The 23,842-nt window shown below is 47.0% G+C and overlaps 1 protein-coding gene across 1 annotated transcript in view; it reads right to left on the bottom strand.

The window, feature by feature from the left end:
* The window catches only part of LOC147709194 (uncharacterized), a 575,919-nt gene that overhangs the window by 372,940 nt on the left and 179,137 nt on the right, over positions 1-23,842 (bottom strand). The window contains exon 8 of the mRNA XM_086925447.1: positions 773-1,379. Within this exon, the coding sequence (XP_086781573.1) occupies positions 773-1,379 (607 nt within the window). The remainder of the gene's footprint in view (positions 1-772; positions 1,380-23,842) is intronic.

The raw sequence follows: 23,842 nt of genomic DNA, 5'->3' as shown, positions 1-23,842 counted from the left end.
AGCGATTATTAAGGAATCGCTATTAAGGACTTGCAAAACGGGATTCATGTAGGAATCGCTGAATAAATTGCGATTCCTACACATACCTTATTTGCGATTAGCAAATTGCTAATCGCAAATAAGGAATAACTCCCCATTCATTCCTATGGGCCTAATCGCAAATAAGGAATAACTCCCCATTCATTCCTATGGGCCTAAGGCCCATAGGAATGAATGGGGAGTTATTCCTTATTTGCGATTAGCAATTTGCTAATCGCAAATAAGGATGCGATTTCAAGGGTACTAGGGGTGTCCAAAGGACACCCTGTAGCACCCCTGAAATGTCATCTACATTGGTGTTGCGCACACACACGTCCAAAGGACATGTGTGTGTGCAACATGCAACTTCGAAAAATGCATTTAAAAGCATTTTTCTAAGTTTTCGCTAATTACCACGAGGTATGACCTCGCGGTAAATAGCGGACCGAAATTGCGATTTCACAATTTAAAAATGGTTAATGAATTGCATTTAAGGAATCTCAAATAGAGATTCCTTAAATGTAATTCCTCGCAATTTAGCGAATTCGCAATTACCGATTTTTGCATTTGGGATGATGAATCCCAAATGCAAAAATTGCGCTTGCAAAGGGCCAGATTCTCAGAATCTGGCCCTTTGCGAGCCGATTTTTCAATGATGAATCTACCTGTATAAGTATTGTGATCAGTAAATCATGCACAAATCTGATACATAGTTCAACTAAAGAAACATGGTAGATTAGTCACCTCCACCTACCTATGTGTTCTTGGGTTCCCTGCGCATCTTGTACATAGACAAAGTAGCGTTCACTGATGCCATAGGTAAGGTATCCATCTGTGTTGTAAATACACCGACGTCCGGCCAAAAACCGATTGGGGAGGATAGACTGAAAGACTGTTCCATTACTTTGTGCTGCTCGTAAGGCTCTGACAAGGCTTGCATTCGTGGAAGGCAGGATCTCAGAAACAAAAGCCCCGTCGAATAACACCTGGGATTTGTGGCAGGGACATGCAGGTAGTCCATCACTCCACAGGGAATGGGCGGGTTCAGAGAGGTACCAACGCCAGCATTTCTGATGCGAACTGGTCTTGATAGTGTTGTTACTCAAATCGAGTCTGAAAGCCCACTGCCCAGTCTGGTTTGTGTTTCCAGGTACCTGATGAGGTCTGTATCTTCCTCCTGCTTCATACGTTTTATTTGTCTTGGTTATCGGATCATTGTAAAAATATCCTGCACCATTTGTGAATCCTATCAAAGCCCTATGATAGATCCTCCGACCTCGCATCCAGAGCATTTCTGAATATTTCAGCAATCCAAAAGAATGAGTTCCGTCTGTGGCCAATATACACTGAAACGTGTTTGTCTAGAGAAGAAAGAAAAAAACAAGAGATAATCTTAAATTTCTCAGGGTATTTTAGGCATGGATAAGAAGCACTATACCTGAATTGAAAAAGAAGGTAATATGTTTACATGTTTAATGTTTAGTTACTATGATCATACATATTCCCCGACTGGATAAAATGTATTATTGGAGAACTGCATGTATGCTGTCTTCTAACCTTTTTATGAAATTATCTGCTGCTGGTACCATGAACTGAACTTAGCCTAACAAGTTTCCAAAGATATTGAAATAATGTTTGTAAAATAACCCCTGTTCTGCCTGTTGGGGTAAAAGAGACTGCAGATTATCTCTATTCTATTGTCAGGCCCCTGTGCAAGCAGGAGTTGATGGGCCTCAGTTGCATCAAAGAGAGCCTTTTAGCTCATGCATCCTGGGGACTCTGTACTATTGACCATGAAACTGGGCCCGGGTACCTCTTTTAGCACTTGACTCTCAGATAGATGGGAGACTGAGTAGCTATGACTGGCCCATGGAGGTACTTTGGGCTTGACTTAGAGAATTTTCCTTAATAATATGTAGTAAATCAATATACCACCAGAGCTTGTGAAAGCTTTTAAGAAACACCTTGCCTGTTTCCATTGTCTGCGTTACTACATGTAACATATTATGCACTTGCAGACCTTGACCTGACAAAACAGTGATACTCACTAAAAGGTCTACTACATCAAAATTAGGTTTTTCACAATCAAATAGTCAGACCTACAGTTTTGTCAAAAATTTCACAAATCAATAATAAAGGCCCACTGACTTTAACAGTTTTCACCAGCAGAAATAGCAAGCCTACAGGCTTGAACATTAAGATGTGTCTCTCCTCTGTCGCAAAGTATCAATTAGGCAGATGAAAAAATGAAGGTATAGGCATGATCTCTCTCATGAAAGACAGATACATTACTTACGCCCAGGACTAACAAGATGGGATATCGCTTCGCTAGAGACACCAAATAGATTTAACTTTTTTAGGTCACAAGTCCTGCTTATGGTGCAGGATGATCTGTTGTATGCAATATTGCCACACAACTTGTCTGCTTCTGCTTTTTAGGGCGAGCCCTCAGCCAGTGCGCAAGTGATGCTCTGGGGTTGATCTGTGGTAGTTCACTATGTGAAGGATGCCCCGCCGACTCCCCCACCCATCTTTTTCATTGGCTTGTGTATTTGTCCTTCCTAAATGCTGCCTTCTGATTCGTTTATAGGCTTCTTAGTCTCTCTTTATGACGGACATGCCATGCCTACTGGCCCCTTTACTTCGAGTGTTGAATGGTATATGTTATTTAGATTGTGAGCACTATTTTCTTTAATGAGGTTCTCTATCTGCCGATGCCTTCTCCCCCCTCCCGCAGTCCATACCGTCTCTCCCCTCCACCCCCAATCCCGTTGTTCATGTCTTCTCGCCCCCCTGCCCCTGCCCGCCCGCACTCCTGTTTGCAATGCAATAGGTCTTGCGTAAACGCAAGTCCAATTGCATTGCAAATGCTTGTCTTTAATCAGTGCACACCCAATGATTTTCTGTCGCCGATTTTGCGTGAGCACCTGGCCTGTAACGTCACCTCTGCTCTGCGTGTGTGTGCTTGTGACCCTGCAGCTGTCTGGAGGTGTCTATTGCCATCAGCAGCGGTACAAAAGGGGGTGGTGATGGACGGAGCATCTGAATCAATCAAACACTCACACCCAGTCAAAAGATCTGGGTTTAATCCATCACCGTTCTTTAGCCCACTCTGCCACCCCAGTTCAGACATGGCTATATGCAAATCAGTCTCACCCTGTGCCTCATGGGAATAGTCCAGCCCGAACTGCCAAGCCATGTCTTCCCTGAACGGGAAACAAGCTTCGAGGACCGGTTTCTGGCATTCCAGACGTCTTCAGCCCTCCTTGCTTGAATCCAGTGGTAAAGCGAGCAAGGGACTCACGTCTGAGCATACCCTGCCACACTTATGGTGGCCAAAAGTGGTACAAAAGGGGGTGGTGATGGACGGAGCATCTGAATCAATCAAACACTCACACCCAGTCAAAAGATCTGAGTTTATTCCATCACCGTTCTTTATCCCACTCTGCCACCCCAGTTCAGACACGGCTATATGCAAATCAGTCTCACCCTGTGCCTCATGGGAATAGTCCAGCCCAAACTGCCAAGCCATGTCTTCCCTGGACCGGAAACAAGCTTCCGAGGACCGGTTTCTGGCATTCCAGCCGTCTTCCGCCCGGCTTGCTTGAATACAGTGGCAAAGCGAGCAAGGGACTCACGTCTGAGCATACCCTGCCACACTTATGGTGGCCAAAAGCGGTACAAAAGGGGGTGGTGATGAACGGAGCATCTGAATCAATCAAACACTCACACCCAGTCAAAAGATCTGGGTTTAATCCATCACCGTTCTTTAGCTCACTCTGCCACCCCAGTTCAGACATGGCTATATGCAAATCAGTCTGACCCTGTGCCTCATGGGAATAGTCCAGCCCGAACTGCCAAGCCATGTCTTCCCCGGACTGGAAAAAGCTTCCGAGGACCGGTTTCTGGCATTCCAGCCGTCTTCAGCCCAGCTTGCTTGAATCCAGTGGCAAAGCGAGCAAGGGACTCACGTCTGAGCATAACCTGCCACACTTATGGCGGCCAAAAGCGGTACAAAAGGGGGTGGTGATAGACGGAGCATCTGAATCAATCAAACACTCACACCCAGTCAAAAGATCTGGGTTTAATCCATCACCGTTCTTTAGCCCACTCTGCCACCCCAGTTCAGACATGGCTATATGCAAATCAGTCTGACCCTGTGCCTCATGGGAATAGTCCAGCCCGAACTGCCAAGCCATGTCTTCCCTGGACCGAAAACAAGCTTCTGAGGACCGGTTTCTGGCATTCCAGCCATCTTCAGCCCGGCTTGCTTGAATCCAGTGGCAAAGCGAGCAAGGGACTCAGGTCTGAGCATACCCTGCCACACTTATGGCGGCCAAAAGCGGTACAAAAAGGGGTGGTGATGGACGAAGCATCTGAATCAATCAAAAACTCACACCCAGTCAAAAGATCTGGGTTTAATACATCACCGTTCTTTAGCCCACTCTGCCACCCCAGTTCAGACATGGCTGTATGCAAATCAGTCTGACCCTGTGCCTCATGGGAATAGTCCAGCCCGAACTGCCAAGCCATGTCTTCCCTGGACCGGAAACAAGCTTTCGAGGACCGGTTTCTGGCATTCCAGCCGTCTTCAGCCCGGCTTGCTTGAATCCAGTGGCAAAGCGAGCAAGGGACTCACATCTGAGCATACCCTGCCACACTTATGGATTCCAAAAGCAGTACAAAAGGGGGTGGTGATGGACGGTTCCCATGAGGCACAGGGTCAGACTGATTTGCATATAGCCATGTCTGAGCTGGGGTGGCAGAGTGGGCTAAAGAACGGTGATGGATTAAACCCAGATCTTTTGACTGGGTGTGAGTGTTTGATTGATTCAGATGCTCCGTCCATCACCACCCCCTTTTGTACCGCTTTTGCCCACCATAAGTGTGGCAGGGTATGCTCAGACGTGAGTCCCTTGCTCACTTTTCCACTGGATTCAAGCAAGCCGGGCTGAAGACGACTGGAATGCCAGAAACCGGTCCTCGGAAGCTTGTTTCCGGTCCAGGGAAGACATGGCTTGGCAGTTTGGGCTGGACTGTTCCCATGAGGCACAGGGTCAGACTGATTTGCATATAGCCATGTCTGAACTGGGGTGGCAGAGTGGGCTAAAGAACGGTGATGAATTAAACCCAGATCTTTTGACTGGGTGTGAGTGTTTGATTGATTCAGATGCTCCGTCCATCACCACCCCCTTTTGTACCGCTTTTGGCCGCCATAAGTGTAGCAGGGAATGCTCAGACGTGAGTCCCTTACTCACTTTACCACTGGATTCAAGTAAGCCGGGCTGAAGACGGCTGGAATGCTAGAAACCGGTCCTCGGAAGCTTGTTTCTGGTCCAGGGAAGACATGGCTTGGCAGTTCGGGCTGGACTGTTCCCATGAGGCACAGGGTCAGACTGATTTGCATATAGCCATTTCTGAACTGGGGTGGCAGAGTGGGCTAAAGAACGGTGATGGATTAAACCAAGATCTTTTGACTGGGTGTGAGTGTTTGATTGATTCAGATGCTCCGTCCATCACCACCCCCTTTTGTACCGCTTTTGGCCGCCATAAGTGTGGCAGGGTATGCTCAGACGTGAGTCCCTTGCTCACTTTGCCACTGGATTCAAGCAAGCCGGGCTAAAGACGGCTGGAATGCCTGAAACCGGTCCTCGGAAGCTTGTTTCCGGTCCAGGGAAGACATGGCTTGGCAGTTCGGGCTTGAAGGACTGGGTTCTTTTGGACCCAGCGGTGCCAGGGCACAACACCTGAAACCTTCGTGGGTAACCTGCTCCGGCGTACAAGTCACAGAGACACGGGACACTTCCTTCGGCGTCAAAGAGTCAAGGTTTATTTACTGCAGGGAACACAGAAGTCACGGCAAGTACACCACGTGCAACTTGGGGAGACTGCTTCAAATTGGTTTTGTGGATCGCTCCTTTTATACAGTTTTTACCCATAAGCTAACATTGAACACAAAGGTTTACAACTCAGTTCCCACATCTAGCTCCCAGAGGGGTCGCTTTGGTCGCTTTGAAACATACAAGGTCCGGAACATAAGTGCGGAAACATTTGGCGGTTCCCAACTGTAAAAACCCATCTTCCCACCATTAGCAAATTCCAATCAGCAGTAAAGTAGATTGAAACAGGAACGAAGACAGGTGCAGAGGAAGACGGAGACAGTGGGGAGATCGGAAAGGGTGTAAAAGGGGAGGTGTCGGGAAGCACGAGATACAGGCATCAAAGGGACGTGCCTAATGAGATGCACGGCTGAGACAATAAGTCCGTGCGGCAAGATGAGCCTCGAGCGGCGCCATCTGCCTTACAGTAGCAACCCCCTCATCATAAAGACACTTTCAAAGGACATGTGTCTTCCGCAAATATCTTGGGAGTCCCAGGGTCGCGAAGCGGACAGCGTCCGTTCGCTGACTACTTGAGGGCAAGAGACAAAATGGATGCCGTATCTAAGATGGAACCCGTGGGTACAGATGAGAAGCCCACATAACAAACGAACGGTTTAAGTTAGCACAGCGAAACTGCGCACACTTACTAAACTCGTGATTTGCGGTTCATAGATACTAGACTCGACCATATTCGTGCGAGTCGAAAACACCACTTACAATTGTCACGGAACCTCAGACGCTCCTTTTGCCCTCATGTAGGCAAGCACTAGTCGGAATCATATTCAATATTCATCAGACCATCAAGATGTCGTTGTAGCATAGCTCTGTCCGACCGAGTCCCCTTGGTAACAGGTGGTTGTCTCATACACGTTTTAGCACAGAGGCCACATAAGGCAGGACCACACTGCACACAAAGGCAACACGTGAACAGGAACACTACCACAACCCCGATGATCATCAGAATCTTCCAACCCCAAGTCGACATCAGGCCCCAAAACCAACCGAGTAGCGTCCAATCCCCTACATCCACGTGTATGGATTCGGAGATCTTATGCAACTTCGAGATGGCTTGATAGACAGTAGGAGCATTATCAGGTATGAAAATGCAACAGCTCGAATGGATCACTTTACATACCCCACCGCGATCCGCCAAGACGACATCTAAAACCATACGGTTTTGCAACGTCATAAGTCTCTCCGCCTGAAGTTCTGAGGTGATATTACCAAGGGCACTGGCAGTAACATTAGCTGTCGATTCTACCACTCGAGTCAAATGTCTCAGGTTCCTACTATTAACCATAGGTCCCCAAAACGGGAGGAAACCCTTGAAAAAGTCTCCTGCCTCTTGACCGGCAGTATCCTCTTCGCTAATTACGCCTCGTACAACTCTAGTCTTATGGTAATCAGCATCTACAGTGAACGTCGGAGGCAACAGATTTGCAACAAAACATGAGCCCATGAAGTCTGAGGGCAACCATGTATATGCACGATCATGACAGATGAAGTACGTACCCTTGGCAGCCAGAAACACAGGGGACGGGGACATTGGCAGAACGTAACTTTCAGTGCAAGCACTGACTCCAAGTGAGGCTTGCGAACCACGACCCACGAGACAAAGATTACCAGTGTGGGGTACGACCCATATTGGAGGCGAGCTTTGAAGCTGCTTTTCATTAGTGAACATACTATATTCCCCTCTACTCAGGACCCTATAGGCTTGTACCTCTTCCTTAGGGATGAGAAAAGCATCATGGATCTCATCTTCCAAATCCTGTATTGCCATCGATAGCACCCACTGATACGAGGTAGGACCAGGTTTGGGGGAACGTTCTTCTGGAGTGGGGTGGAAACCTAGTGCGCTTCAAAGCATTGTTTGGTATGCTCGAGCTGACCCTTGGGAACTATACGGTAACACCAGATATGGGATTCCCTTACCCGTAGTATGTGGCATCAACCCACACACCCAACAATTAGTAGTGTTAACCACTAACTGATGCTGATGGAGGAGCTGGATAAAGGAATTGTTGCGGAATTCTACACGTCTAGCCTGTTCGTGTTCCGGTAAAATATGAAAGGAATGGGGAGAAGCAGTAGTAGCAGTAGAAGTAAGGTTAGGGTAAGAAGTAGGAGTAGGGGTAGGAAGCAAAAAGTAAGACATAGCATAATACACCCCACCCGCCAAGAATGCAGAAGCAGTTAAAAACAGTACAAACAATTGGAATACAAAACATTTAGTACGACTAAGTTTCTGCAGTTTGACTCTGTACGCCTGAGCTCCTTCCAAATCGTTCAGCTTCGAAAATGCCATTTCCCTACGACCGTCCGCAACGTTTCTTGACGCACTTCGTTCTGTGCAGCAATAGTCAATCCCCAGGAGTTCCTAGGAACCGACGGCCTTTAACCTAGCGTCAAGACCTACTGTCCAGAAGGAAGTACGCGCGCGGCCCTACGGCCCTCAATACACAATATGTATTTTATTTAGCACAATATTTCAGCTGAGGAAGGAAAAAGATACAAGAAAAAATCTTAATATATGTACAAAACAAGTGTCAATGATACGAATTGTTCAAAGTTGATCAGGGGAAACGAAGATATTGCAGTTATCAGTTTCAGCAAAGCAAGAAAAAATTTTATTTGTCCTTAGTATGAGAACGCAAAGAATATCGATGTTTCCCGGGACGTGTCTGCTCGTCGAACAAAGGATCCGTTGAGGAGACAGCGTCCTGCTGATCAGTTTGTTGATTTGGTCTTGAGTCTTTTGCTGACAATGTTCCAACAGTGGCTTTCTGCTGCGCTGAGTGTTCACCAACAAGCTGTGCGTCGCTAAAAGGTACAAACGCCGGCAATGTCTCTGCTTCTGTTGACGCAATGCCTTTCCTCACCCACGGGTCTGCCGGCAAAGGAATAGGGACTCGTTTACAATGGGTAGCGTGTACCCAATTCTTCCGCCCCTCAAGACGAACGGCAGTCCTCGTGGCCAGGAGCACCTGGTAAGGTCCAACAAAACGGGGGTCCAGATTCTTCTTGCGTGAAAAATTACGGGTGACAACCCAATCACCGGGCTGGAGCTGGTGGCCTGGACCCTCCGTCTGCGTCGGCAAGGCGTCGTAAACCTGTTGATGAATTAACCTCAGTTTAGCAGTCAAGTCATGTAAGTAGTCAATCAACATCGGATACTCAAGATCAACGAATATACCTGGCCTAGGAACCCCCCACACATTCGCAGGACGGCCGAACACTATTTCATAGGGACTAAGCCCTATTCGGGAGTGTACAGTCGCCCTAGTTGACAGTAGTGCTAGAGGCAAAGCGTCAGGCCACGAAAGTCCACTCGTAGCCTGAATCTTTGCTAATTTTAGTTTAAGGGTACCATTGTAACCTTCAACCAATCCAGCTGACTGGGGATGATTGGCGCTGTGGAATTTTTGATTAATTCCAAGGCCCTTACACACACTCTTCATCACACTTCCAACAAACTCACTTCCGTTATCTGACCACACGACTCTAGGCATTCCATACCGAGGAAAGTATTCCTTCAGTAGGATTTTCGCAGTAGACAAAGCAGTATTATCTTTGAGGGGATAGGCCTCGATCCATCGGGAGAATGCGCAAACCACAACCAAAACGTATTTCAGGTTATTGCATCGCTCCATATGGATGAAGTCCAATTGGATCACCTCAAAGGGATACGAAGGAGGAGCAAAACTGCCAGGGGGAGTTGGGGTTCCTTTGCCAGGATTGTACATTATACACACCATACAATTCTTCACCAGACGTTCAGCACACTTCGTAATACCATCATTCTTCCACACATCAGCCAGCAACTTGCAAATACCTTTCGCGCTAATATGTGCTAACCCGTGTGCCATTGTCACAACGGCCAGTACATACGCATCCGGTAACATCCATCTTTTCTGATCCGACAAATCAATCCAGCAACCATTCGCATCCAACCTTCCCGTACTTTCTTTCCACTTCGTCTTTTCAGTATCAGTGGCCTCATTCTGAATTGCTTTCACGCTCTCTATAGTATTCTCACACATACTTGATTCTGTAGGCCACCTAACCGAACTCGTCACATACATTCGAGTGCTAAGGTTCCGGGCAGTCTCCTTAGCAATCTCATCTGCAAACGCGTTACCACGACCAACATCATCCGTAACCTTACGATGCGCACTACACTTAACAATTGCAACTTGAGCAGGCAAAGTCAATGCATCCAAAAGATCGTTCACGAGCTGGCCATGCTGTATTTTCGTGCCATGCGACGTGAAGAAACCACGCTCTCGCCACAACCGTCCAAAGCTATGCGCTACACCGAAAGCATACTGACTATCGGTGTACACATTCACACGTTTACCTTTTGCTAATACACATGCTCTAGTAAGAGCAATCAGCTCTGCAGCTTGGGCAGAATTCTGATTCAATCTCGCAGTCTCAACAACAGTATTCAACGTCACAACAGCATAAGCAGTAGTCACATCACCATTCGGTAATTTAAAACATGACCCATCCACATACAGGGTGCCGTCAGGGTCTTCCAATGGGGTGTTTTTAAGGTCCACTCGACCTTTTGTTTCCTCCTCTGTACGCAAGTAGCAGTCATGTTCTGCTACTTCATCTGACTCTGCACTAATCGGTAACAAAGTTGCCGGATTTAGGACATTACAACGTTTTATCTGAATGTGGCTTGCCAAGAGCGTCAATTCGTACCCAGATAACCTCGCACTCGTCAAGTGCTGAGTTTTCGTTCGATTCAAAAGAGTATCGACTGCATGCGGAACCATCACCGTAAGCATATTATCCATGACCAATCCTGCTGATTGTCGGATGGAGACCGCAGCTGCCGCAGTTGCTCTCAAACAACTCGGCAATGCTCTAGCTACTGGGTCTAAGGTCGAGGAAAAATATGCACATGGACGTTGCTTACCACCAAAAGGTTGCGTTAAGACACTCAACGCACAACCTTCCCTCTCGTGAACATATAACGTGAACGGCTTGCTGTAATCAGGGGTACCTAACACAGGAGCCGAACACAATGAATCACGTAATTCAGAAAAACTTTTCTGACATTCCTCCGTCCATGGTAAAGGAGTTGAAACATCTTTGCACGTAAGAGCCACCAATGGTTTCGCTAGCAATGAAAAATTAGGAATCCACTGCCTGCAGTACGACGTGATACCTAGAAAGGCACGCACATCTCTCTGGGTTTGTGGCACAGCCATTCGCGCAATCGCTGCAATTCTCTCTGGGGTCAATCTCCTTCCCTCCTTTGACAATAAGTGACCTAGATAGGTTACTTCTTGACAACAATATTGGAGTTTAGAAGGTGACACCTTGTGATTTAACTCACAGAGATGTTGCAGCAACGATACCGTAGCAATCTTGCAAATGTCCTGAGTATCAGCAGCCACCAATAAGTCGTCGACGTATTGGATTAAAGCCGCACCAACCGGCAACCTAAACGCATCCAGTTGACCCTTCAAAGCTTGACTGTAAATCGATGGACTTTCACAGTAGCCTTGAGGAGCGCGTTTGAACCGGAAGCTACGTCCACCAAGAGAGAAACCGAAAAGGTCCCTGCTCTCTTCGGCAATCGGGATGCTGAAAAACGCATTTTTCAAATCAATCACCGAAAACCACGAAGCAGTAGCTGGAATCAGAGTCAGTAGCGCCGTGATGTCAGGCACAACAGGGAATTGAGGAATCACAATTTTATTCACCTCCCGTAAATCGATAACAAAACGATAAACAGGCGGTTTGGTAGGATCAGTACGTTTAAGAATGGGCAGTACAGGGCTGTTGCACACGTTTCCCCGTGTCTCCTCAATAACATCTTTCTCGATCAAATCATAAATGATCGCTAACAAAGCTCGTTCACCATCCAGGGAGATACGATATTGGGGAATACGTGGCAATCGCACATTCGATTTCAACTGAACAACATAAGGGGAGATATCAAGTAGGCCCACATCGTTTGGACCCGTCGCCCACAAAGACGCAGGAAGAGAATCCAATTCCGGTGGAAGCTTATCGAGGGACAAATACATGGGAGAGACTACTTTCTCTCCGAACGTAAGCTTTACACCCGCAGGAGAACAATACAAAGTTGCATACAAACGTTTAAGCAAATCCAGACCCAAAAGATTTTCGCCACAACCAGTGGTTAAAATCAACGGAGCTTCGAGCTCACGAGGCCCAATTTTAAGGGGCAAAGGGCATGAAACTGGATTGCTAACGGGGGCGCCAGAGAATCCAACGGATACATTTGTTAAGCCAGACAAAGGTGCGCCAGGGAGTTTCGAATGCATGATAGAACTTTTCGCTGCACCAGTGTCCAACAGAAAAGGCTCAACGACGCCCGATGTAGCAACTGCGACGTAAGGCCCTCTCTGATCAACCGGAACTGATACCACTCCCTCTCCTTGTCTTTGGCTGTCCTAGTAATTACTGTCGTCAGTTCCCTGATCGACGTAATAATCGTCTACATTGTACTGCGCCGATCGTCCTTGTGACGATCCACGTTGATCGAAACAGTTATTAGAATTTGATGAGTTGTCAGAGCGGTCGTTCTGAGCACCACGACCTCTACCACGTGATGCATTCTGTGAACCACCACGGCCTCCTCTAGACGAATTACCACTATTACGATCATTCAAAGCAGGACAATCAAATTTAATGTGTCCCTCCTGTCTACAATAAGCACATTGATTGTACCCTAATGAAGATCTGTTGAAAGAGGAATCATTACGCGACTGCGATCGATTCGATTGCGACTGTGATCTATTCTGATGAGAAGTATTCTGATTAGAACGCGGCGGATATGCTTGTTGTAACAACACTTTAGTTTTCAGCTCTTTTGTCTTTTTAGCAGCACGGTCAGTTTCCTCTTTTTCTCTATTTTCGTAATATTGTGCCGTAGCCAGAATCTGAGCTGAGGTAGAAACGGCCCACGCACTTTCTGAATTCTTCAATTTATTGCACAAGTCGGGCAATAAGTTCGATACAAATTTATCCACAAACAGCCGTTGTCCACCCTCAGTACCCATATCCTGTCCACTATGATCAACGAATGTTTCCTCAAACCTCGTAAAGAAGTCTGAAACACTCTCATCTTTCTTCTGCTTACAGGCTGACAACTTGTCCCAATTTACCCTCATAGCTGGCATGAGCGTTTTCATTAACGTAATGATCCGCTGGGGAAGAAGTTCAATCAACTGATCGGGTTTAGTAGCAGCCGCTTGTCCAGCGTCTGCCGCTGTAATAGCAGCCCAATCACCACCTAACTCATTTGCGTGATCTTGGTGACGAATCTTGGCCCATACCGGTTGCGGTACGACATTGCCAAACAACATGTCGATATCGGCAAGATTCATTACCGTAGCATCTACGAGCTGCGATAATTCCTTATAATACCCTGCAGGATTTTTGCGAGGATCGGGCAAAGTTTGTTTCACCTGAAGCACTTCCGATCGTTTCCATGGGAGGTGTATCCACACTCTCTGGAAATGTGCCGCTATTGGGTTATTAACATCGGTATTATCAGCGGGTACCCAAACCGGCGGAACTTCACGCATAGGATATTGGCCAGACTCAGATTGTTGGCGTTCAAGATCCTCAACAAACAGTGCGTGAGGAATAGGAGCTAGACGAAAAGACAGCAACTGCTCGATAGCACGTCGGACATTAGTGTCGACTATCAGTCCAGTAGCGAACTGAAGCCGAAGATTAGACAGGGCGGTCAGCACCTCGTCAGGCGCAACGGCCGCTATCTGATCATATAAAAGTTTACACATTTCGTCAAACACATATCTCTGAGTCGGTATGTTGAATTGACTAAATGTTTCAAGAACAACACGGGGTGGATTTCTCTGCGGATTGTCCATCCAACCCATCGCCATATTGTACAGCGCAGCGCGTTCCCTATTACCAGGAAGCTGACTACGCCTCTGCGGTGGGCCATCAGAACCAGCGGACCCAAAAACAGGTCCGAGCGACTGAAAGAAGCTAGCCGCAATGGGAGAATTACGGTTACGAGTAGAGGGACAAAAATAAGACACAGGACTAACAAGAGAAGGAGTAGAAACATTAGCAACAACAGGGGTTAACAACACAGGAGCAGTAGTGTGAGCAGGAGTATGTGGAAGCGGAGGAGCAGTAGGAATAGAAACGGGCACAGGAGCAGGAACAGTCGGAAGAGCGGGTGCAGGTTGAGGAACTGGTGGAGGAATAACAGGTGGAAGAACAGGTACGGCAGGGACCACAGGAGCTGCGGTACCCTGTACGTACGGAGGTGGCGACTTCATAAGATAGGACATTAAAGGATCCTCAACTGCCTCTTCCTTCTTATCCGACTCCGTAGGCAAAGCAGGATAGCATTTATCTATGGTCATACGTTGCAACCTCTCAAACACTTCCTTATCCTTATCCTCCTTATCACGCTGAAACTGCTCAGCTTTCTTAACAATAGTAGCAACATTATCTCGCTCACTACGTTTATTCTGTCTGATCTCTTTCTGTCGGGCTTCTTTGCGCCACAACCGAAAGGCATCAAACATGGCCGGCCTAGATTTGCGTTCGAACAACTTTATTTCCAAATTATCTAAGATCGACGCTTCGAAGCTACCATGAGGTGGCCAACGAAGATCGCCGTCTTTCTTTGTATATTTTATCCAATAATCGTTAAAAGCAATCGGGCCTAGCCCATGTTTGCTATATAGGTCATAAGTAGGAGTTCCTACCGGAGGTATCGGACACGAGTCCTCCAGCAGGGAATCCGCACCACAAGGTCTAAAGCAACTGAACAAAGTACTGCGACCAGGCATCTTGCACGCTAGCCGAGTTTCACAAACTTCAAGGGTTACGGGATTTACCAAGTCCCAGCAAGAACAAAACCCTCGGTCTTTGGCGGCTGCAGTCGTCAAACAAATACAACAACAAAGTACGCTTAGCAAAGTGTCACCGACAAAAACACTCACACAGCGTGTACAACAACAACAAACACTAGTGTTTACAACAAAGACACTCGCTAAAGTGTCTACAACAAAAACACTCGCTAAAGTGTTTACAACCAAGGATTCTGGGAGCGACCCACAAATACTTAACTCAAAGATCAATGGCGTCCTCAGGAAGGCCCGTCAATCGTCTCGCTATACCAAGGTCTACGCCAGGCGCCAAAACAGGTCTACAGTCAGGGCAGCAGTCCGTCGCAGCCGTTAGGAGGCGGGAATCTTCGCGGGAAAAGTCTTCGGGCCACTTATTTCGACAACAGGATCGATGAAGCGGGGTGCACCTTCCCTCGGAGATTTCACACGAAGTTCCTCACGATCGTCGGGCTTGGACCGGTACCACTGATGCAGCCCCACGTTGGGCGCCAACTGAAGGACTGGGTTCTTTTGGACCCAGCGGTGCCAGGGCACAACACCTGAAACCTTCGTGGGTAACCTGCTCCGGCGTACAAGTCACAGAGACACGGGACACTTCCTTCGGCGTCAAAGAGTCAAGGTTTATTTACTGCAGGGAACACAGAAGTCACGGCAAGTACACCACGTGCAACTTGGGGAGACTGCTTCAAATTGGTTTTGTGGATCGCTCCTTTTATACAGTTTTTACCCATAAGCTAACATTGAACACAAAGGTTTACAACTCAGTTCCCACATCTAGCTCCCAGAGGGGTCGCTTTGGTCGCTTTGAAACATACAAGGTCCGGAACATAAGTGCGGAAACATTTGGCGGTTCCCAACTGTAAAAACCCATCTTCCCACCATTAGCAAATTCCAATCAGCAGTAAAGTAGATTGAAACAGGAACGAAGACAGGTGCAGAGGAAGACGGAGACAGTGGGGAGATCGGAAAGGGTGTAAAAGGGGAGGTGTCGGGAAGCACGAGATACAGGCATCAAAGGGACGTGCCTAATGAGATGCACGGCTGAGACAATAAGTCCGTGCGGCAAGATGAGCCTCGAGCGGCGCCATCTGCCTTACAGTAGCAACCCCCTCATCATAAAGACACTTTCAAAGGACATGTGTCTTCCGCAAATATCTTGGGAGTCCCAGGGTCGCGAAGCGGACAGCGTCCGTTCGCTGACTACTTGAGGGCAAGAGACAAAATGGATGCCGTATCTAAGATGGAACCCGTGGGTACAGATGAGAAGCCCACATAACAAACGAACGGTTTAAGTTAGCACAGCGAAACTGCGCACACTTACTAAACTCGTGATTTGCGGTTCATAGATACTAGACTCGACCATATTCGTGCGAGTCGAAAACACCACTTACAATTGTCACGGAACCTCAGGCTGGACTGTTCCCATGAGGCACAGGGTCAGACTGATTTGCATATAGCCATGTCTGAACTGGGGTGGCAAAGTGGGCTAAAGAACGGTGATGGATTAAACCCAGATCTTTTGACTGGGTGGGAGTGTTTGATTGATTCAGATGCTCCGTCATCACCACCCCCTTTTGTACTGCTTTTGGCCGCCATAAGTGTGGCAGGGTATGCTCAGACGTGAGTCCCTTGCTCACTTTGCCACTGGATTCAAGCAAGCCGGGCTGAAGACGGCTGGAATGCCAGAAACCGGTCCTCGGAAGCTTGTTTCCGGTCCAGGGAAGACATGGCTTGGCAGTTCAGGCTGGACTGTTCCCATGAGGCACAGGGTCAGACTGATTGCATATAGCCATGTCTGAACTGGGGTGGCAGAGTGGGCTAAAGAACGGTGATGGATTAAACCCAGATCTTTTGACTGGGTGTGAGTGTTTGATTGATTCAGATGCTCTGTCCATCACCACCCCCTTTTGTACCGCTATTGCCATCAGCAGTGCATTGAGACAGTCTCGTCTCTCCACAACCAAACCGAGCAAGTCTGTGCCCCTCAAGACGTCCTTCTTGAGAAGTGTGAACATGAGCGCAAGTAAACTGGGAGTACAGGGTAGACTTCTTAATGCTCATTTTGGAACAAGATTTTTTTACCCGAAAACTTAGCACAATCTAGTGAAAATGAAAGCTGGAGAACGTCGTACTCTGTAATGAGCTAACAAACTGCCGGTTGCTTGGTCACACTTCCACTCGTCCACGCACCACAGAAGCCTTTTTCAATTAAAACTAAATGTAACTTTACTATCCAGCCTTTACAGGGATAGCAACACCATTGTATTCTGTTGGCCACAGCCGCCTACCAAATAGGCCAGATTAGTTATGCTAGTCTGAGCTCACACGAGGATTGAAAGTTCGGGGTGAGGGGGCTAGAAGATGTAGCACACATAGAGGTTGGGCTCCAGGAGGGGTTCTACTCCAGTCTGCCCAACACTTTCTCTCCATTTTTGTTTTAATCAGTGTGCATGGTAAATTTAGGAAGCATGCTCCCGTGTTTATGTGTAAACACATATCCGTCTTTAGCCATCTTTCAGCCTTTACTTTGCAGCATACGCACTGGTTTTGACTGTGTGTTTGTGTGAGAGGGAGAGAGTGTGGTTCAAGGGAGTAGCCAGAAACATAAAATACCCCTGCTTGGAACCACTCCACTAATTATATCAAGTGAGTGAAGCATTTGAGCCGGATCCGTCCTCGTAAGGCTCTCTTCACCCTTATAGCCAATGCTCCAACCCTTTCATCTATCCATCCTCCCACCCTTCCATCCACCCTTCCATCTATTGTTTTCACCCTTCCATCTATCGGTTGACCATTCTATCCATCCACTCTCATGACCTTCCATCTGCCATTCTTCCATCCATCCATTCTCTGCCACGACTTCATCCATCCATTAATCCTTCCATTCACAAATGAATCATCCTGGAAACAACCTTCATTTCCCTCTTCTATCATTCATCCTTTCACTCGTCCCTCCATCCTTTCACACTTCCTTCCCTGCATCCTTTCACCAATTGATCTTTCCATTCTTCCATTTATCATTCGTACCCTCCATCAATCCTTCATTCTTTTTTTCTTTTCAGTCTTTCATGCTTCATTTCAACCTTCCTTGTATATTTCCTTCCTTTGTGTTTCCTTCCTTCCTTCCTTTTCCCCTTCCTCATCCCCTCAGCGTATCATACCATCCCCAATTTAGCTAGCGATTGCTGTGGGGCCTATTCCTAAAGGAATTTTGGAATATTTTAAACATCACTGCTTTACATACTCTTACATGCTTTTCTGATTTCACCATGAAACATCTGAAATGGAAATAAAATGGAATGGAATGGAAATAAAATGGGAATAGTCTGCGAATATTTAGACATAAAATCAGAAACTAAATAAAACTGAGAGAGACATACAATTATAAAAGAGGATTTTCACTAGATAATATTAATAATTTCTATGATAGTAAAAATATTAACAACAATACGAATAATCACATTAATATTAGTAATAATTATCATTGTCATCTTTATTATTATTATTTGTTATTTAGCTTAGAACAACATACAATAGATACTTGTTGGTGAAGGTATCCAGTTGCCTACAAAACAAGTATTTGCAATGCAATAGATCTCGCATTTATGCAAGTTTAAGCTATTGGCCTTGTAAATGACAATGTGTTTTATATATGTTTCCAAAAACAAAACATAAATAAAAAGCATTGTCATTTACAATGCCAATAGCTCAAACTCGTGTAAATGCGAGATCTGTTGCATTGCAAATGCTTGTTTACTTTATGGTTAGGGATTTTTAATTTTTTTTCAACGGCTGCTCTTCACATGTGTGAACGCTTGTTGTTTCTGCTCTCTGCTTGTTGCTGTCCCTGTGTTACTGCATTCTCCTCCCACTGTGTGCTGTCGCTTCACCCCCCACCGTTCCCTGCCCTTGTTTTAACCTCTTGCTCCATTATTACACCCCCTCCCTGGCCTCCCTCCGGCCCTGCCCGTTGCTTCACATTTCCACCTGTAACTTTCCTCCCTTGTTGCTCTGAGAGAAAGCAAAAGTAGGTGCCGGCTGTCAGTTGAACAAAGCGCAGTAACCCAAGGTACCAGGCGCGCAACGCCCATTAGGCTCAATGGTCTTCAGCCCATTCTCCCCATTGTGTGTAGCAGGCCGGGCTGAGACAGCTTCCCCGGCACACACACTGCTGCACACCTGAGTACTTCATAGGTCTTTAACCCCTCCCCTGCTGTTGACGGAACCGCTCCGTCATCAGCCGCGGTGGCGCTGTGCTGATGACGGAGCGGTTCCGTCATGGCCCGCCCGATGCTCCACGCCTGCGCTGAGCGTTCTATTGAGCGGGCGGGGCCATGACGGAACCGCTCCGTCATAAGCACAGCGCAACCGACACTGGTGACGGAGCGGTTCCGTCACCAGCATGCGCCCACCGCATTTCCGCCCCGCCCCCTTAGCACTGCGGCGGAATAGCCGCCGCAGTGAAGGGGTTAAAAGACCATTTGCTTGTTAATGAGGCTTTGTTGTTTTTTCACCCCTTCTAAGATCCTCTGCATCTCCACTCTGCCTATTGCTGGAAGAATCTGCCCCTTCTACCCGCCCCCCCCCCGAAATTTGGTTCTAGTTGCGCCTCTGCATGGTGCCGTGGTACGGGCACTGGCTGACCCAAAGCGTGCACGCAAGGATGTGAAAAACCACATTCGCCTGTGCCAAACACAGTGAAATAAGTGAGTTTATCACAGTGCTCGCATGATGCAGTTCAACAGCGAGCAGAACTTTCTTGTTTGGCTGTTTATTTTGGAAACATAAATGCATAACTGAGTTAAATGCCTGCTGTTTTACCCTGAAGCGTGTCCCTGCCTCAGGCAAGCAGCACAATGAAGGCAACATGGTTTTATTGCAGCAGCTGCCTGACTGAGAGGCTCACAGATACAAGGTTCCACTTTCACTTATCGTGCTTGCCGCCTTCCGTTGCTCAATCACCTGAAAAAAAGCTTCACACATAGGGTGCAGACATCGTGACACTCTCTCTCCCCACCAGCACTTCATATCATCCATCACCGCCCGACCCTGTGATGCCCTATGTAATAACAAGCCAAAGGAATCAGCAAACCAATTATTGGTGTCCAAGGCGCAGAATTTATTCACATCAAAATCCAAAATTCTACACCATCTACTAGGAGACCACCATTATCCTACTTGGATATACAAATGTATTTATATATTATTATGCATATCATCACACTCTGTATCACTTTACAGTTAATCATTGCTTCAAGTTGACCATACACTTGGACGCTCAGCTGCGCACATTGCGCCATCAGGCCCCAACGTGTTACAGCAACAATTACAAACTTTTAAATTCCATCAGAAATCCTGGCCACTGCATAGCACAACGGCCCTCCGGGGTACCTGAACACAGCCAGCCTCCCCAAGATTCACCTCAATGCATAAGTGGCAGGTTAGGGCAGTAGAGTGGAGGACGACCGTCTGGCCAGTCCCTCCTCCCCACCAACCTCAGGCACACTGCAATTTTACCCCCTACTGGGGTCCCCACAATGACTGAACAATCAATATTGTATCTGCCTCTTTGTTGTTAACTGTCAGCGCTCCGCCACAGGGTGAGAAGCTCCCCGGCGTACTCGCCCTCCCCCCCAAACCCTTCGACACTGACTGTGCTCCAGAATAGCCCCCAGTCCTGTATGGAGAAATAACTGCACTCCCTCACTTGACAAATGCACCTATTTTTTTTTTTTTGCACCTACATACATGCACTGGGTCACCGGAATGAACTGAAACGGAGAAATAATCACTATTAAGGGCAATACAAGTAAGCACCCTGCGCACCTTTCAGGAGCCCAGGGCTTTTTTACACACCTGGGTGAACTGGTACCTTGTCAACTCCGTGGTCCCAGGAGCCAAAGAGGAGCTGCTTAAATAGCCCCTAAGGATTCAGTTTCAATTTTGTCACCGGGTTCATCCCTGTCTCCCAGCGTCACTGCCCGAACCCCCACCCAACCAGTCTCCTGAGAGCTGCGCCTGCGGCGCAACTAGGGGCGCCTGATCAGTTACAGCTCCTAACGCGGCAGAAACGGACCATTTAGAGCTGCTAGTTACTTATGCACTGGATAAGAACAGAACAGTAGCCCGTCCGCGCAGCGGGCGGGCGCAGCGGGCGCGCCAAAAGCGCGCCAAAGGCAAGCCCATCTGCGCCCGTCCGCGCCGGACCCGCGCCCAGCGCCATGACCCCTGGTTCGGCCGGGCGGGATGGAGGCAGTTACTCCGCCGCCGACCTATATCTGCTCAGACCCATTGGGGAATCTGAATGCGTCAAATACAGCCCTGATAATATTCATGGAGTGAGTACCTTCTGTCCAAGCTGTAAAAACAAAATACCGTTAGGTAACTGGAGAGAAACACCAGCTAAATCTCTCAAAAGTAAGTCTAGTGACATTACTTTCGCACTTATAAATGCCCGCTCAGTGGGAAAGCATAGGCAGGAAATTTCCGACCTAATCGTGGATAATAGAATAGATCTGCTTTTTATCACCGAAACCTGGATGGATAATACATCTTGTCCGGATTTAGTGATAGCGGTGTCTAATGGTTTTTCCGTATACCGACAAGATAGACAGGGGAAAAAGGGAGGCGGATTGGCAATTATTACTAGGAATAATTACTCAGTCCGACTTTCGCCAATACCCTCTAAAACTTGTGAAGCCCTTTATTTTGCAATCAAGCCAGCTCCTTCATACAATCTTCAAGGAGTACTCATTTATAGACCTCCAGGAGCACGGGCTGAATTTTTAGCCTCCCTGCTCTCCTTGATGGAACCTTTAGCAATTAGAGATATCTTTATGGAACTGGGGATCTGAATTTCCATCTGGAAAAAACCGACGACTTTGAAACCTCATCGTTGGTGGTGGATCTTGCTACCTTGGGTTTAACCCAGTTGGTGACGGCACCTACACACGAGGCCGGTCACACCCTGGATGGGATCTTTACGAATATTAATGATATAACCATAAAAGAAATATTACCCCTAATCTGGACTGACCATTTTGCTATCATGAGTAGCCTTAGCATTAGCCAGGCCATTAATGTTAATCAGAACATCTTACCATCAGAACCATTTAGAGTATGGAAGGACATGGATACAAAGATGTTGAGAACATCGCTAGCCGATACCTGGCCATCCATTTCTGAAGAACCTAATGTAGCCGTGCAGCAATTTTCAGATTGGTTAACTTCGGCAATAGAGATATCTGTGCCACTAAAAACGATATCTAAAAACAGGAGTATGCCTTCAGCACCTTGGTTTTCGGAATCTTTGAGAAAGCAAAAACGGATCTGCAGGAGTATTGAGAGGAAATGGCGGAAAACCTATGATAGTGAATCTAGAACAGTATATAAACAGACATTGGCCAAATATAAAAAAATGATCTTGGAGGCCAAAAAAACCTTTTATGAGGAACAAATTGATTGTGCCAAAAATTCCAGCAGACAATTATATGAGGTGGTGAAGTCATTAACTGGAAATCAGCCTGATCTGGCTCCCACCCCCCCCCCCCCCTCACAGACTCTCTGCGATGCCTTGGCGAATTTTTTCTATTCAAAAGTGAATGATATTTATGCTGAGTTTTCCTTGATCAACTGACCTATTAATTTGGCACCCACAGCAACTAATAAACAAATTACGTCCTCATTTACCCAATTTAAAGAGGCAACAGAGTATCAAATAATAGACATCATCAAATCGATCAAATCAGGTTCAGCTCTGGACTCCTGTCCACCCAAGATCTTTCCTCCAGTAATGGACTTGATAAGTGCATTTGCAATACAAATTTGCAATACTATGTTCACCTCAGGTGTTTTTCCAGATAAACTGAAGAATACGCTATTAAAACCACTGCTGAAGAAACCAGGCTTGGATAAAGAGTTATTAAAAAACTACAGACCTATCGCCAGTCTGCCATTTTTAGCGAAAGTGGTGGAGAAGGTTATGAACACCCAGCTTTCGGAATACATTGATCAGAACGACTTGCTGGATGAGTCGCAGTTTGGCTTTCGGAAGCTGCATGGAACCGAAACTGCGCTCATCAAAGCCGCGGATGACATCAGGGCCATCAAAGATCAGGGTGGCACGGCGGTTCTGATCATGCTGGATTTATCGGCGGCCTTCGACACGGTCAATCACTCTATCTTGATTGATTGTGTCGAAGAGCTGGGCATCCAGGCCACGGCCAGAGCACTGCTTGCCTCCTTCCTGTCGGGAAGAACCCAAGCAGTAACCTTGGGGCCTTTCCGATCGGCGGACCTGGCTCTCCCATGTGGAGTGCCACAAGGCTCATCCCTAAGTCCGACCCTTTTTAATATTTATGTGGCAGACTTAGCTAAGGTTATCAACAGCTACCGGATGAGCCTTACCACCTATGCGGATGACACACAGCTGGTCCTAGCCATCAATAACGACGGAGAAGAGGTGGCAGCCAGGTTTCAGGAGGGCATGTTGGCAATTAAGGAGTGGATGGCCTGCAATTGTCTAAGGTTGAATTCAGAGAAAACGGAGCTGATCATTTTTGGAAAGCTTTTTCGAATCTGGTCCTCAATTTGGTGGGCTCCGTTGCTAGGTGCACTGCCGTTCCCGGTGCAGAAGGTTAGAAATCTAGGAGTGATTTTTGATGAGAGACTTAACTTCGTTGGACATGCTAATCAAATAGCTTCCGCAGCTTTCTTCAAACTTAAACTCCTTAGAAAAATCATCCCATTTCTTTCAGACAAGGGAGGAAAAACAGTGGTGAGCTCACTAGTATTGTCCGCCTTGGACTATTGTAATGGTTTGTTCTTAAATGCTCAAACTTGTGTTGTGCCTAAACTACAAATGGTCCAGAATGCGGCTGCAAGGCTGCTGTCTGGGACCCCCAAATTTCAACCAATTAAACACGCAATCAGGAGCTATCACTGGCTGACGGTGAAAAGTAGAAATTAAGTTTAAAACTTTGTGTATTACCTTCAAAGCCATCCATCAGCTAGGGCCAAAGTTCCTGAAGGAGAAGCTCAGATTTTATTGCCCCACCC

This window comes from Lissotriton vulgaris, chromosome 6 (assembly GCF_964263255.1).
Source record: "Lissotriton vulgaris chromosome 6, aLisVul1.2, whole genome shotgun sequence".
NCBI classification, from domain to species: Eukaryota; Metazoa; Chordata; class Amphibia; order Caudata; family Salamandridae; genus Lissotriton; species Lissotriton vulgaris.
This window is presented reverse-complemented; position numbering and strand designations above follow the sequence as displayed.